This window comes from Equus quagga, chromosome 9, assembly GCF_021613505.1.
Source record: "Equus quagga isolate Etosha38 chromosome 9, UCLA_HA_Equagga_1.0, whole genome shotgun sequence".
Taxonomy (NCBI): domain Eukaryota; kingdom Metazoa; phylum Chordata; class Mammalia; order Perissodactyla; family Equidae; genus Equus; species Equus quagga.
In genome coordinates, this window is record NC_060275.1 from 38,139,342 (window position 1) to 38,153,821 (window position 14,480).

The 14,480-nt window shown below is 37.0% G+C and overlaps 1 protein-coding gene across 2 annotated transcripts in view; it reads right to left on the reverse strand.

Annotated features, from left to right (window-relative positions):
* GALNT1 (polypeptide N-acetylgalactosaminyltransferase 1) overlaps positions 1-14,480 on the reverse strand; it is an 87,389-nt gene that overhangs the window by 61,638 nt on the left and 11,271 nt on the right. For both annotated transcript variants that reach the window (XR_006890123.1, XM_046671760.1), the window contains 2 exons: positions 11,029-11,274; positions 2,379-2,553 (listed from right to left, as the gene is read on the reverse strand). Coding sequence is in view for 1 of the 2 variants with exons in the window: in XM_046671760.1 (XP_046527716.1) it covers positions 2,379-2,553; positions 11,029-11,167 (314 nt within the window). In the remaining variant the exon portion in view is untranslated. Of the gene's footprint in view, positions 1-2,378; positions 2,554-11,028; positions 11,275-14,480 lie in introns of those variants that run through there.

Genomic DNA, 14,480 nt, shown 5'->3' on the forward strand with positions numbered 1-14,480 from the left:
AATTTTTTTTTCTTGCAGTGGTTTTCTGTGTACTTATTACTAATTCAATCTCAAACTCTCCACCAATTGTCTAAATTTCTTCTGAAAACATTCAGCTCTATCAGGTTATGACTTCAACGACATCTTCCTGAAGTGTCTCCTACTGTGCATTTTCTGACCTGCTCCTGTCTTGGTTGGTGCTTCTCTGCCTGCACAACTCTCATCCAGGGCTGTCCCTTCACCCTCTTCCGGAGATTCCCATCATCTCTCACATGTCGGATCTCCTGTCTGCTACATCCTGTGTCCTTCATTTGCTTGGTTTAAGTCCTCATTTGGTGGAGAGCACAATCCAGCAACTTCTCAAGAAAGGACGTGTGACAGTTCAATGTTTTGAGAACTCATATTGCCAAAAATGTCCTTATTTAACCCGTGCCTTCAATTGTGAGTTTAGATGGATATAGAATTTTGGTTGCAAATTATTTTCCTTTAGAATTTTGCTCCTTTGCTTCCAGCGTTGCTGCTGAGAAGTTTGAAGACATTCTGATTAATAATCCTTCAATTGTGACCTGCTTTCTTCTCCAGAGAAACCTATAAGAGGGCTTTTGGGGGGAAGGATCCCCAGTGTTCTGAAATTCATGATGCCTTGGAAGTGCAGTCTATTTTCATCTATGTCCTGACAACTTGGTAGCCTCTTTCAATCCAAACCTGTATAGTCCAGTTCTGGAAAACTTTGTGGATAAATTTTCTCCTCTTCCCTTCTCCCCACTCCTTGCTTTTTTTGTTGTTCTCTTTGAGACTCCTATTAATCAAATACTGGTTCCTCCTTGACTGTCACATGACTTTCATATGCATTTACTATTGTAAATCTCTTTGGTCCATTTTCATGAAAGATTTCCTCCCAACCTGCTATTGAGTTTTTGTGTTTTTTTTTAATATTCCCAAAAGCTCTTTTTGGTTCTCTCAGTCTAGCTTTTGAACAGTGTCCTATTCTTGTTTTATGGTTGTAATATGCTTTCTTATTCACTAGAATCACTATTTCTTTTTTAAGTTTTCTTCTCTTTGAAAGTTGCTTATAGCTTTGGACTGTACTTTTCATGTTTGAGGGCTTCCTGTGAAATTTAGCATTCCTGGTTATCTGTTTATTAAAAACGGAAGACCAAAAAGCTGACTATAAGCTCTGAATATATGAGTGAGGCTTACTGACTCTGAGTTTCCATTGGGGTGATCAGGCTGTGCCATTAAACTGGTTAATCTCCAATGTCAGTATGTGTAGGTTTTTTTCCTCTAGGGCTAGTCCAATTCTGTTGAAAAAGATCCTCCAATCTCTTGCCTCGAGGGGGAAGGCCTGGCTGCTGGCATTAATGGAAGTCACAGAAGGCAAGGTGGCAAGAGGGTCTCAGCAGCCAGAATATATATGCTCACTTAATCCACCTGTTTTCTGTACAGTTCCCTTGCTTTTAACTGGGCCTTATGTCCTCTAGTCTAGATACCTTGTATTCTCTTCTTCATATGGAGCAACTGGGCCTCTTACATTACTGGTAGGAGTGTAAACCGACACAACCATCTTTGAAAAATGTTTGGCAGCACATGCTAAAGCTATGGAAATGTATACCTTATTCCTTTCCCCAATACATGCCAAATAGAAATGAGAGCTTAAGTCCTCCAAAAGAGATGCACAAGAATGTCACAACAGCTTTATTCATAAAAGTCAAAAAGTGAAAACAACCCAAATGTCTATCAATGTGTAAATAAACTATAGTATATTCAGATAACAAACCATCACATTGCAATGGAAAAGAATAAACTTCTGATATATGCAACAATATGGATCTCACAGACACAAAAGAATATATTCTATACAGATCTATTTATAAAAAGTTCCCCAAAAGACAAAACTCATCCATGTTTAGAGAGGTCAAAACAACGGCTGCCTCTGGGGTGAGAGTATTGCAGGAAAGGAACATAGAACTTTCAGAGGTGATGGAAATGTTTTACAACTTGACTTGGATGATGGTTAGACAGGTATATACATATGTAAAAATTCAGTAATCTGTACACTTAGGACTGTATACTTCACTATTTTAAGTTACACACAACCTGAATCTTTTTAAAAAAGTTGACTATATGAATGTTTTGGTAATAATGCAGTTTAAAATCTCCTACTAATCTATTAAGATAAACAATTATTTTCCAAAACTGAAAATATATAGTCCTAATGAACATAGTAACTTGAGGTATTATTTTATCAGCATTTAATTATTTTTTAAGTGGGGAAAACAGTAACTTAGTGATATAACACTCACTTTAAGAACAGTCAACACTCAAGTGCAATTTATTGGGAATTCAGAACATACTTTTCATTCAAATTAAATACTATCAAGACCACAGTAGGTACTTACCCCTCTAACCTAACATCTGGTAAAGATCTGTTGAGTGCAATCATCTCACTCGCCATTAAATTGAACTGATTGATTTTAAACATCTCTTTCATCTTTTCTTGATCCTCTTTAGGAATGACGACTGGTTTCCCCATTTCTCCAGGACCTTCATGAGGCTTTTGTACTGGCTCTAGAACTAAGAATAAGGAGGAAACTTAACTAACATTGATTTTATAACAATTGATTTATGTTTCTGTTTAATAACATTTGAGTTTAAACTGTGCCCTCAACAACCAGAGCCATTTCTGAGCCATCCTCTCCCAGTGTGTAATACCTCCTAGGGGCTCCCCTGTTCTCCACTTCCACACCAGTGTCCTGACTCAAGACCTCCTCACCTTGCACCACTCACCTGAATCACTGCATAGCCTTGGCACTCCCATCTGAAATAGTGATACCACATTAACCTCCCTAAAGCATAGCTTTCATTGTGTCAACCCCATAGTCTCCTAGAGTCCAATCTCTTTAATAGGGAATTTAATCTAACTTTCCAAACCTACCACCTGCTTGGCCCTCCACTTCCCACTCCACAGTTCTTCATCCTTTAGTCAAATTGCAACCTACTACTTTTCTCCAAATGTACCTCCTGTTTTCCTGCTTTGGTGCCTTTGCTCACACGGGTCCCCTCCCTTGGTGTCTCCTTCCCACTTCTATTTCTGCAATACTGAAGCCCTATTTGTCTTTCAAGGCCCAGCTAAAATGGCTCCTCTTCCCTGTAGTTTTTCTGAATCTCTCTATAATGATCATTTACTACTCTTGACTACCGCATCATATCATCAGGGCCCTATGTCTCTAATCAATTGCTATCTCTTATTATAATGATTGTTAAACCTGTTTTATGACTCCCCCCACCAGATTACGATCTCTTTTTAGCTGGGTTTTTTTGATTCATTCATGTACCTTCTCTGGAGTTTAGCATGGTGTTTTATAGGAGTTTTATAACTATATGCTGAATGAATATGTGAATAAAAGTGCTATTCAAAGTAAGTCAAAACAAAATCCTAGAACTGATAATAGTAGACATTATAATAAGCATTATGCAAGGTGGAGCATCATGAAAGATAATTCTAATCAGAAGTAATGTTATCTCTCAATATATACATAAAAAGAGTAATATTCCAGATCAGCAATTCCCAAATCTTGTTCCTTGTTACATGCTTTTGAGATGTGAAAAAGCGTTCCAAGAAAAACAGGTTCTAGGATATATTAAATTTGAAACAAAATGTGTTAAACTTCCCACCTAAAAGGGATGAGTAGAGAATGAGGTGAAGACAAGAATAGGATGAAAAAAATCTGTTTTATACATTACTTGTTTATTTTTAAAGCTCAAAGTTTTATTCTCCTGCAGTTTGTTTTTTAGGCATCCCCAAAAATCTCTGCACAACAATGAAGACGCCAAGGCAGCAGACAAACCGTCCCTCCTCACCAGGCTGCAGCTGCCCGAGAACAGCACTGGCTGGTAAAGCTGACCTACAGGACGACTGTTTCAGACAGTAGTACAGAGCAACCTACGAACACCAGAGCTGCAGAACAGGAAATTATTCCCTGTGTCTTCAACAACTCTGTCTAGAATATAAAAATCTATTTTTGAGAACCCTCAAGGAAAAAATGGCGTAGAATAACTTCCCCGGTTCTCAGAATAAACTGTGACTTTAGGAGGGACATTAAAATATTACAAAATAACTTTAAAAATTATAGGAAACTCATGTAATACAGTTTTTAAAAACAAACCCTGACCAATGTTTGCCAAGCAAGGAAGCTCTTTAAATATAAAAGGTTGACAAAATTTTTTTAAAACTCAACGACAAAAATTCTCAATGACAAGTGTAATAAAAACTATGATACAAGTACAGAAGTCTAACGCTTATATTAGCTTTTAAAACTTTAAAAATTATAAATTATAAAACTCTTAGAGTCAATTCTACTTACTTACTTGTCTCTGAAAATAAACAACAATCAACAGACTTGGAGATTGGGATGTTGAGGGGTCAACAGAAAGGAGCAGAGTTCTGGAGGTGACAATTATTTTTTGTGTATGGCATAGATAACATAAAGAGTAGGTGGGAGACATCTAGTGACCGTGATTATAAATATCCTTCAGTTATCTGTGCCTTATTTTAGTATAAGATGATGCTTTGGAGAAAAGTTAAAATGGAAACATTTTCATTCTTCTCAATTTTTTAATTAAAAATATTAAGTTATACAGAACACCATCTATAACAATATTTTTGCAGGCAGAGTGGGGTGTGGGAGGGTGGAGGAGATCCTGAATCTGATCAAGCCTTTGGACCTACCTACCAATTCACAGGAAATATAGAGGACAGAACCTCTATAAAAACATTAAAGGGATGCAAATCCTGACTAAGGGAAACTGAAAAGGGAAACAAGCCAATTTCTTCTTCAATAACAACCAAAACTAGGGGAGTGGAGGAGACAAAGAGAAAGAGATATCTATGCCACAGACTAGCTTTGAGTTCACAACTGCTGAAGCCAGATGATGGGTATATGGGAGTTCAATTTTCTATTTTCTTTACTTTTATGTTTGAAATTTTCCATGGTGCTGGGGAAGCATGAAAGAGGACTCAAGAAATTATTACTATAAGAACTAGTAAGTATAAACAATGAAGTTTATAAAGCTTATAAAATAAGAGACTATATGACCCGAAAGTTAAAATCTTGCCTTATCATTGTGAAGTAAAACTCTGGCCTTGAGATCTTAAAGAATCAGGCAAAACTGTACAATGTATACAATCCTGCTGCTGCAATATTTTACACATTTGATCACGTGGTACTTATTAATAATCTGAATAGTATAGAGCCCATATTATATACTTTAACCTACTGGTACACATGAGATTTCAGAGCCACATTTAAAGTTCCTATTAACCAAAAGTTATATAACTACCGCATGACTTACAGAATTCACCACGATACTCTAATTTAGAAATTGTAACATCCTAAAGAATTAAATGGATTAATAAATTAATTTTCTTTGGCAAAGAGGCCAGGATAAAATGCATGCGGTCAGTGAATATTTTTACTAATGCACTTGCAGTATTAAAAAGCAACTAACCAAAAAGATGGTAAGCATTAACTTTCCATGTACTCTGCTTACTAGTCTTTTATGTAAATTAAAAGTGAGTTCAGTGACATTTTTGTTTGAAAGCAACTGAAACCGGGTTTGGATATCATCATTTCCTGAACTGAAAAAAAGTTTTCTTGGCATACAATTTTACATGCAGATCATTTCTAAGAATCAAATCAACTTTGACAAGGGAGTGATTAAGGAGTTATTCCAAAGTATTATGTGAGAGGAAATCAATTTTATTAAATACTTCAGTTAAACTTCATTTACATGACAATGTAGGGAAATTCCTGTTTTAGAAAACTTAATTACCAAGAAAACTACAGGTTTACTCTGAATGCCGCCAAATAAGACTGACATATACAAACCACACAACATACCTTTGAATGTACTTTAATAAACCTCACAAATTTCTAATTTGTATTTTTCTCATGGAAGCAGAATAAGAAGAATAAAGTTATCTGATACCCTTTTGGGGGAAAAATGCTAATAAACAGCTAAAATCATTTCTCCCAAATGATTTTCTTATCACATAATTATCAACTCTACTGGGTTTTTTTTTGGTAAAGACTGGTGCATGAGCTAACATCTGTTGCTAATCTTTTTTTCTTCTTCTTCTTCTTCTTCTTCTCCCCAAAGCCCCCCAGTACATAGCTGTAAATTCTCGTTGCAGGTCCTTCTAGTTCTGCTATGTGGGATGCCACCTCAGCATGGCCTGATGAGCGGTGTCATGTCTGCACCTAGGATCCAAATCAGTGGAACCCTGGGTCCCTGAAGTGGAGCACGAGAACTTAACTACTTGGCCAGGGGCCGGCCCCATCTTTACCATTTTTATGCACTATGTTTCACCTATTCCAAAATATTTTTTTCCTTATTTTTAAGATCTCTGAAATTGGGATGTGGCTTATAATGCTAACTGTAATGTTTTTGCTTTCTTAGTGGTATATAAATTAATAAGTATTCTATAAACAAAAGTATGCAAGATATGAAACACAGAAAATTACCTGATTTTTAAGATTAAAATATTATATATAACAAAATTCTCTGATAACTCTCTGCCACCTCAACATTCTTCTAAGTTTCAACCCTCCTTTCCAATTTTATGTTCAATTTATTTGTAATGTGTTCAGTATAGAAAACTAAACACATAAAAAATTTGTAATAAAGTTTCTGAAAGCCTTAAGTAATAATATTCTTAAGTTTTTAATCATCTCAAGTTTCTTCTATAAACTATGTTCCTGTAAGGTTTCCTAATGTTCGACAGCTGAAATAATTCTATCATAAGCACGTGAAAAGTTGAATCATCATTTAAAGATCTGAATATCAAGTACAGCACTGGCATAAAGGATCAATTCCTACTTGAAACTGCATCTGTAAAAATACTGAATATTCTATGCAACATCCAAACTCATAAACTGAATAAATTAGCTAATTCTGAAAAGCAGAAGAGTAGCAAAAATATTCCAAGGACATAACCCACGCAAACCTTGTTTTTGCAAGAGGAGCCCAATCTAATTCTCTAGCAACAGAAGAATTTTGCTATTCTCAGATAGCCTGGGATATAAAATATAAGTATAAAACTATGCAAGAGAACTGCTCAGGAAAACAAAACCAAACAAAACCAACCCTCCGTAATCACTGAAGACTAGCCCACTGTTACTTGAAGTAGACAACTAATAAGTAAAGGTAAGAATCCTAGAAAACTGTTAAGTATATCAATGACAATCTTATAAGAGGCCTTCAGCATTATCATAAAAATAATCCATTCTACTTAAAAATAGGACACCTTATCCACAATATAAAGAACAGAATTTGGTAAATCTCACCAAATTGGCACTGTAAAGCAGTTCAAAGAATGTTCAGAAATGAGATCCTTATAATACTGAAAACAATTACTCTGGAGTGTCATATCTGCTTATTGTTTTTTTGCTTTTTGGTCTTGTTTTGGTTTTTCAAATGCCACAGAAAACAAAGATCCTGGAGACCTTATGTGTTCTATCAAAAGAGACCTACATTCTTCTAGGTCACTGAGTCTACTAGCTAATTCCACTAAGAAAGTCCACATCCTTGGTGTCATTATCTATCTACCCTCTCTCAAAAACTTTAGTAAAAGATCTCTTCAGAGGCACCACAGTAAGTCTTCATCAGCCTTCTGTTGAGAACCTTAACAACTTCAGGGCTCTGACGCTACTTGGGACTTCTCAGCTCCCACTGCACTGAAATGTCACACAGAGAAGATTTTTCAAACTGTTCTTGCTTAGTATCAACTGTCCCCCTTCCCCAACTCGTTTCCCCCCTCTTTGCCTTCAATCCCTTAAGGCTACATGGAACACAGTTTAAAAACAGATGCTCTAAGGCCCTGTCTGTGGGCCTCTCGAACCCTCTCCCTCTTCAGCTATTTACTCACCTTCTGACTTACTGCTCAGTGGTTCTCTCATTCTTTCTCTGCTGACTTCCTTCTCAGTCTGTCCCACTAAACACCCTGATACTCCCAGGCCATTACAAAACTTCTTCCTCGTCTTATCTCCTCAACACAGAGGCCCCATCTACCAGACTTAACTCACATCTGGCTCTCTCCAAGAGCCCACTAACCTCACAACCTTTTCTGGGAGAACTGTTTTTCTCCTTTTCTCAGGAGGTAATGACGCTATCTCATAGCTCCATGTTGTGACTTCCAGACCATTTCTCCTTTACTTTGTACTTCTGTACTTTGTATAAAAGCTACTCCTTTTCTTTGATGCTCATTCCACTAGTGGTTTTCAAAACTATATTAACCTGAGAATCTTCTTCAAGGATAATCCTTTTTTTACGGTTTTGATACTCTAATCTGCTGAGAATTTGCTCTTTCAAGTATTACTTCTTTCTCTTATATTTTAAACCTCTCCCTCAACATACATAAAAAATACATACATATGGAGAAAACTAACTTTAGCTCCATTCCTTTTTTTTAAGTACTGTACTACCTCTTTGTCTTCATGTCAAAGCTGCCTAAAAGAATAAGCTACATATCTTGATTACTTCACTGGTGTATCACATCTGCTGGCACTGAAATGTACTTGCTAGGATCACAAGAAACCCGGGTTACCAAACATATCAGAAATACCTCAGCTTCATCTCAGGTAATATCTTAACAAACATCACTCCTGGGTTTCAATGACCCCATTCCTCTGGCTTCTACTCTGACTTGCTTTACTTTACTGACCCTCCATGAAGCTCTCCAACACTGGATCTGTCTCTTCTAACTCTACATATGCTTCTGGTACAGTCTCATGTACAGACAAGGCTCAAACTACCACCTGTGTGCTCCACCCCAACCACTCTCTACTGCAGAAAATCTCTATTATCACCTCAAAGTTAAATATTCCAAACCCAGCTCATCCATCCACTTTCTCATCAAAGCTGCTCTACCTCTGAGGCTCTATCACATATAAATTCATCCAAACAGGGAGACCTAAGAGTCATCTTAGACTTCCCTCTTTCTCTTATTACCTACATTCAATGGCTCCCCTCATTATGTAAATTTCACTATTTCTATACTTCTCACATACTTCCTCTCCTCCTTCAGTGTCATTTTAGTGTATGCCCCAAGAACTTCTCCAATCTTTCACAATAGCCTCACCATTGGTCTCTGCTATCTCATTCTCTGCCAGTATGCTAGCCACATGACCACCAAACTTTCTTCTGAAAGTCCAGATCCCATCAGGTTACTTATTCCTCCCTTGTTTAAAATCCTTCGGTGGCATGCCACTGCCTACAGGATACAGTCCAAAACCCCTGGCATGTCATAAAAGGCTTTCTGTGATATAGCCTCTCCCAAGCTCCATCCCCTGTTCTTTCCTCAAATTCTCCTACCCATCAACTCTGTTCTTTCACTTGCTTATTTTGCACATGCTTCTTTCCTTTGCTTGGAAGGTGTTCCCCTCACCCATCAAACCTAACAAATATCTGCTCACCCCGATACTACTCAACTTGAGCATTATTTCCTTACTGCACCTTCTCAGATGCCCCAAGGCATTCCTTCCTTTCTGCTCTTATGCACATCTCTAGTATGCTATTTATTATGTCAGTATTGTTGTTGAACTGTCTATCACCAGCACCCAGTACACTGCCCAGCACATATCAGAGTTTAAACAACACAGGTCCTAGTCTTTCTTACTTTCATACCTTTGCATTTAAGATAGAACACCATGAGCTCCCACTATAAATGGCAATGAATTAAGGTGGAGTGAAGGGAAAGTTAATCTGTTCTATTAAGGAAAAGAATATCCTGGTTTCTTACTGGTGAATGGTAATACCTGCCCTTTGATTTAAATGAAGACTGAGTTATAAATCTAACAACAGTTAAGGAGGCAGCATTTTGTTACTATACAGCAGGGCCATAAAGAAACCAGGAAAGTCAGCAAATTCACAGGCTGACTTTGAATAAAAATATATCTTATTAAAACTTACGGGGAAAGTGAAAATTTAAAAGTTAGGGGTAGCCCATGTATTACTAGAGTCCGGTGCTAGCAACTGAGCTTAATTTTTGGCAAATTTCCCAAGAAGAAATAAACAGAACTGGTTATATAATCCCATCTACAAAAATTACAGGAGGTAGGCACAAGTTACCGATACAAATAATTTTTAGATCATAAATTTTAGGGGACTAGGTGCCCTCATTAAAAAAGTGCAAAATATTAAAAGCGGCTATATAATCGAATAAAACATGTTAAAACAGTAATCATTTACATATAATTCCTAAAAAACAGAATTACTGTATAGCCAGATATTCTATAACTAATCACAGAGAAATTAGAGCCCAGAACAGCTGAATTACTGACTTTCAATGCAAAATCATTTTCATTATGTTTAAAAAAAACAAAAGGCAGCATTTGTTTGTTGGTTGAAACATAAGGAGCTCAAAATTGACTTTTTCAGGTGTCCTCTGCCAAAAATGCCAGTACTTCCAACCCAGGACCTTCATATTTGTGTTTCCTTTCTTTTCCATACCAAATACTGCAATGTTCTCACTGTAGCTCCTATCCCATAGCCTGATCTTTTCAAAAGCCCTCTCTAAAAGTGTTAACTGGAGCTATCTACAGCACTGACTAAAAGAACTCTCCAGATCCCATCTACCTAGAAGGACTTCTTACGTTAGGACTGAGATGGGAAGGCAAGAGAAATCTCTTTTGATACCTGATAATGTGATTTTAATGCTCCACTCAGCATTAATGCATTAGACTAATCTTCTGTACAAGTTTGATAGTTCCAACTATGAGATTCCCTACATTATTTGGTAACATAACTTCCAGAAAACTAACTACATTTAACATTGAACACAAAAATTGAATTTAGCAATTCTATGCATGATACTTTAATACTTTTAACTGTTGGAAGAACCCACTGGAGAATTGTTGGAAATATGATCATATATAGGAAGCCAGATATTATTAATCTAAAAATGTTAAAATTTTATAGTATCCAAATTAGTTAGTAAAAACCAGTGACATATTTATCAAAACAGGTGTATTACTATGAAATGTCACTCACCATCCCCAGCAGGAAGCCCTCTCTCCTTTTTTTCATCACATTTGTTGCATTCACTGAAGTAAAGCAGCAGGAACATATCCAAGAGTACCCAAATCAAGGAGGTGGCTAAGACCACCTTGCAATATGCAAATTTTCTCATGGCACTTTAAGTCAAATGCAAAATTTTAAAATATATATATATATATAAATATACAAAGATCATGAAAATTATTCCAATCCAGTTTCATCAGAAATCACGTTCATAACCTATAGAGAAAAAAAGAAAAAAGATTAAGTTAAAAATTCAGAACCTGGAAATTGAATTGTAAGATTAATTTAAGATGCATATGAAACTTTACTATGAAGAATAAGTTTATAAATCAGACTTAGAAAAATACTTGTAAAACACGTAAAAGGAACCCTAATAGCCAATAAACGTGGAAAAGTGCTCAATTCATCATAATCAGGAAAATGCAAATTAAAACAACAGTGAGCTACTATTTCCTATCATCAAATACATGGGGCTTAAGAATCCAGTGATTCCCAGTCCATTTCAACCACTCACATTCATTTCCCACAGCCCAAGGATTAATAAGAGTTCTCCTAATAGCCTGTACTATAGCAGTTTATTGGGTTAATTCTTGTCTCTCTGTCCTACTGAATCCCATTCTAAAATGCTACAGTTACCAGCCATTCAGAAACAGACTTACGGAAAGTATAATGAAAAAGAAAAGGTATCATAAGATCTGAGACCTTGTCTTGGCTCTGACAGAAACTCTATAGGTTTCCCTGATCTTTATTTTCCATTTCCCAGCTTCCCCACTCCCCCCAAATCTGTTACAATTGAAAAAATGAGTGGAGGAACTGTCACCAAATTTGTAAAGTCATTTGGGATAGTTCAACTAGAAACAATTCTGGCAAATAAGGAAGTCATCTGAGGGAGCTCTGGAGCAGTCTAAGGGACCTCAGAGAGGCATGGAGTCAGCCCACTGAGTAGTCAACACTCAGGCTCAAAGGCCTGTGTCACTGCTGATCAGGAGAGAGACAAGTCAAGTGCATTCAGATGAGGTGGATGGAGGAAACACATACTTCGCACACACACCCCGTGCTGAAGGCATGTGAGCAGATGCTCTGAAGAACCAGGCTGATGGGCAATATAGCAGATACATAAAGGGCAACTTTATACGGCACGTTCCATAGCAGGCAACAGAGATAAATTTACCTGAATAATTCAGGACAGGCCAGAGAGTTTATGAAAAAGATATACTAGTTCTTGCCTCCTTCACAAGCCTGCTAGACAGCAACCTGAAAAGCAGCCCCCCCAAAAAATACTAAGTGATACTTATAAATCTAAAGTATTATTTCTGCTCATTTCTCTGGGGATACTACTGTCATGTTCTTGCCTCAAAATCATATTTCCTCAGTATCTGATATTGTGTCACATGTGGTGACCAATTACTAATAACTAGGGTAACTCGGGTGAAGGGAAAACTAAGAGCATTATAGTGCACAGTGTCATGAACAATAGTTCTCTCCAGAGAAGCCAGATATATATAAATTTATATTTCGAGGTACTTCACGTGAAAGGCTTCCTCTTTTGTCCACTGGCAAAACAAACAGTCTGACTTCTAGTGCAATATCTGGAATTCAAATGTGGTTTTATGTTCTCTAAAATCTGATTTTTTTTAATGTTTATAGCCCAGAATACTTAAATGTAAATCTTTATAACTTTGCATCCACTCCTATTTAATTTTTCCAAGGTGGCACAATTAGATTCTAAAATTGAAAGTGAAATGCAGTAGGGGTGTGTGTGTTTGAGAGGAGACGGGTATGGAGGAAGCAGGAGGTCTAGGGAAAAAGGCAGGCAACGCTAAAGCAATCCTGGGAAAAGAGAACAAAGCTGGAGGCATACAAGTCCTGACTTCAAAATGTACTACAAAGCCATAGTAATCATAACAGCGTGGTACTGGTACAAAAACAGACACACAGATCAATAGGACAGAATTGAAAGCCCAGAAATAAAACCACACATCTACAGACAGCTAATCTTCAACAAAGGAGCTAAGAACATACAATGGGGAAAGGAAAGTCTCTTCAATAAATGGTGTTGGGAAAACTGGACAGCCATATGTAAAAGAATGAAAGTAGACCATTATCTTATGCCGTACACAAAAATAAACTCAAAATGGATCAAAGACTCGAAGGTAAGACCTGAAACCATAAAACTTCTAGAAGAAAATATAGGCAGTACACTCTTTGACACTAGTCTTAAAGGGATCTTTTTGAATTCCATGTCTACTTGGACAAGGAAAACAAAAGAAACAATAAACAAGTGGGAATTCATCAGACTAAAGAGCTTCTGCAAGGCAAAGGAAACCAGGATCAAAACAAAAAGACAACCCACCAACCGGGAAAAAATATTTGCAAATCATTTATCCAACAGGGGTTAATCTCCATACTATATAAAGAACTCTCACAACTCAACAACAAAAAATCAAACAACCTAATCAAAAAATGGGCAGAGGCCAGTCCCGTGGCCGAGTGGTTAAGTTCATGCATTCTGCTTCAGCAGCCCAGGGTTTCACTAGTTCAGCTCCTGGGTGCAGACCTAGCACCGCTCATCAAGCCATGCTGAGGTGGCGTCCCACACAGCAGAACTAGAAAGACCTACAACTAGAATATACAACTATGTACTGGGGGGGTTGGGGGAGAAGAAGAAAAGAAAAAAAAAGATTGGCAACAGATGTTAACTGGGGGCCAATCTTTAAAAAAGAAAAGAAAAGAGACATCCTTACTTAAAAGAAAAAAAAGAGCAGAGGATATGAACAGACATTTCTCCAAAGAAGATATATATACAGATGGCCAATAGGCACATGAAAAGATGCTCAACATCACTAATCAACAGGGAAATGCAAATCAAAACTACACTAAGATACCACCTTACACCCATTAGAATGGCTAAAATAACCAAGACAAAAATTAACAAATGTTGGAGGTTGTGTAGAAAAGGCAACCCTCATATACTGCTGGTGGGAATGCAAACTGGTGCACCCACTATGGAAAACTGTATGGAGATTTCTCAAAAAACTAAAAATTGAAATACTAAATGACCCAGCCACCCCACTACTGGTTATCTATCCAAAGAACTTGAAATCAACAATTCAAAGAGACTTATGCACCCCTGTATTCACTGCAGCACTATTCATAACTGGCAAGATGTAGAAGCAACTCAAGTGCCCATCGACTGATGACTGCATAAAGAAGATATGGTGTGTGTGTATATATATATATATTATATATACACAACGGAATACTACTGAGCCATAAAAAAGACAAAATCGTCCCATTCGCAACAACATGGATGGACCTTGAGGGTATTATGTTAAGCGAAATAAGCCCCACAGAGAAAGATAAACAGTGTATGATTTTACTCATATGTGGAAGATAAACAAACACCTGAACAAAGAGAACTA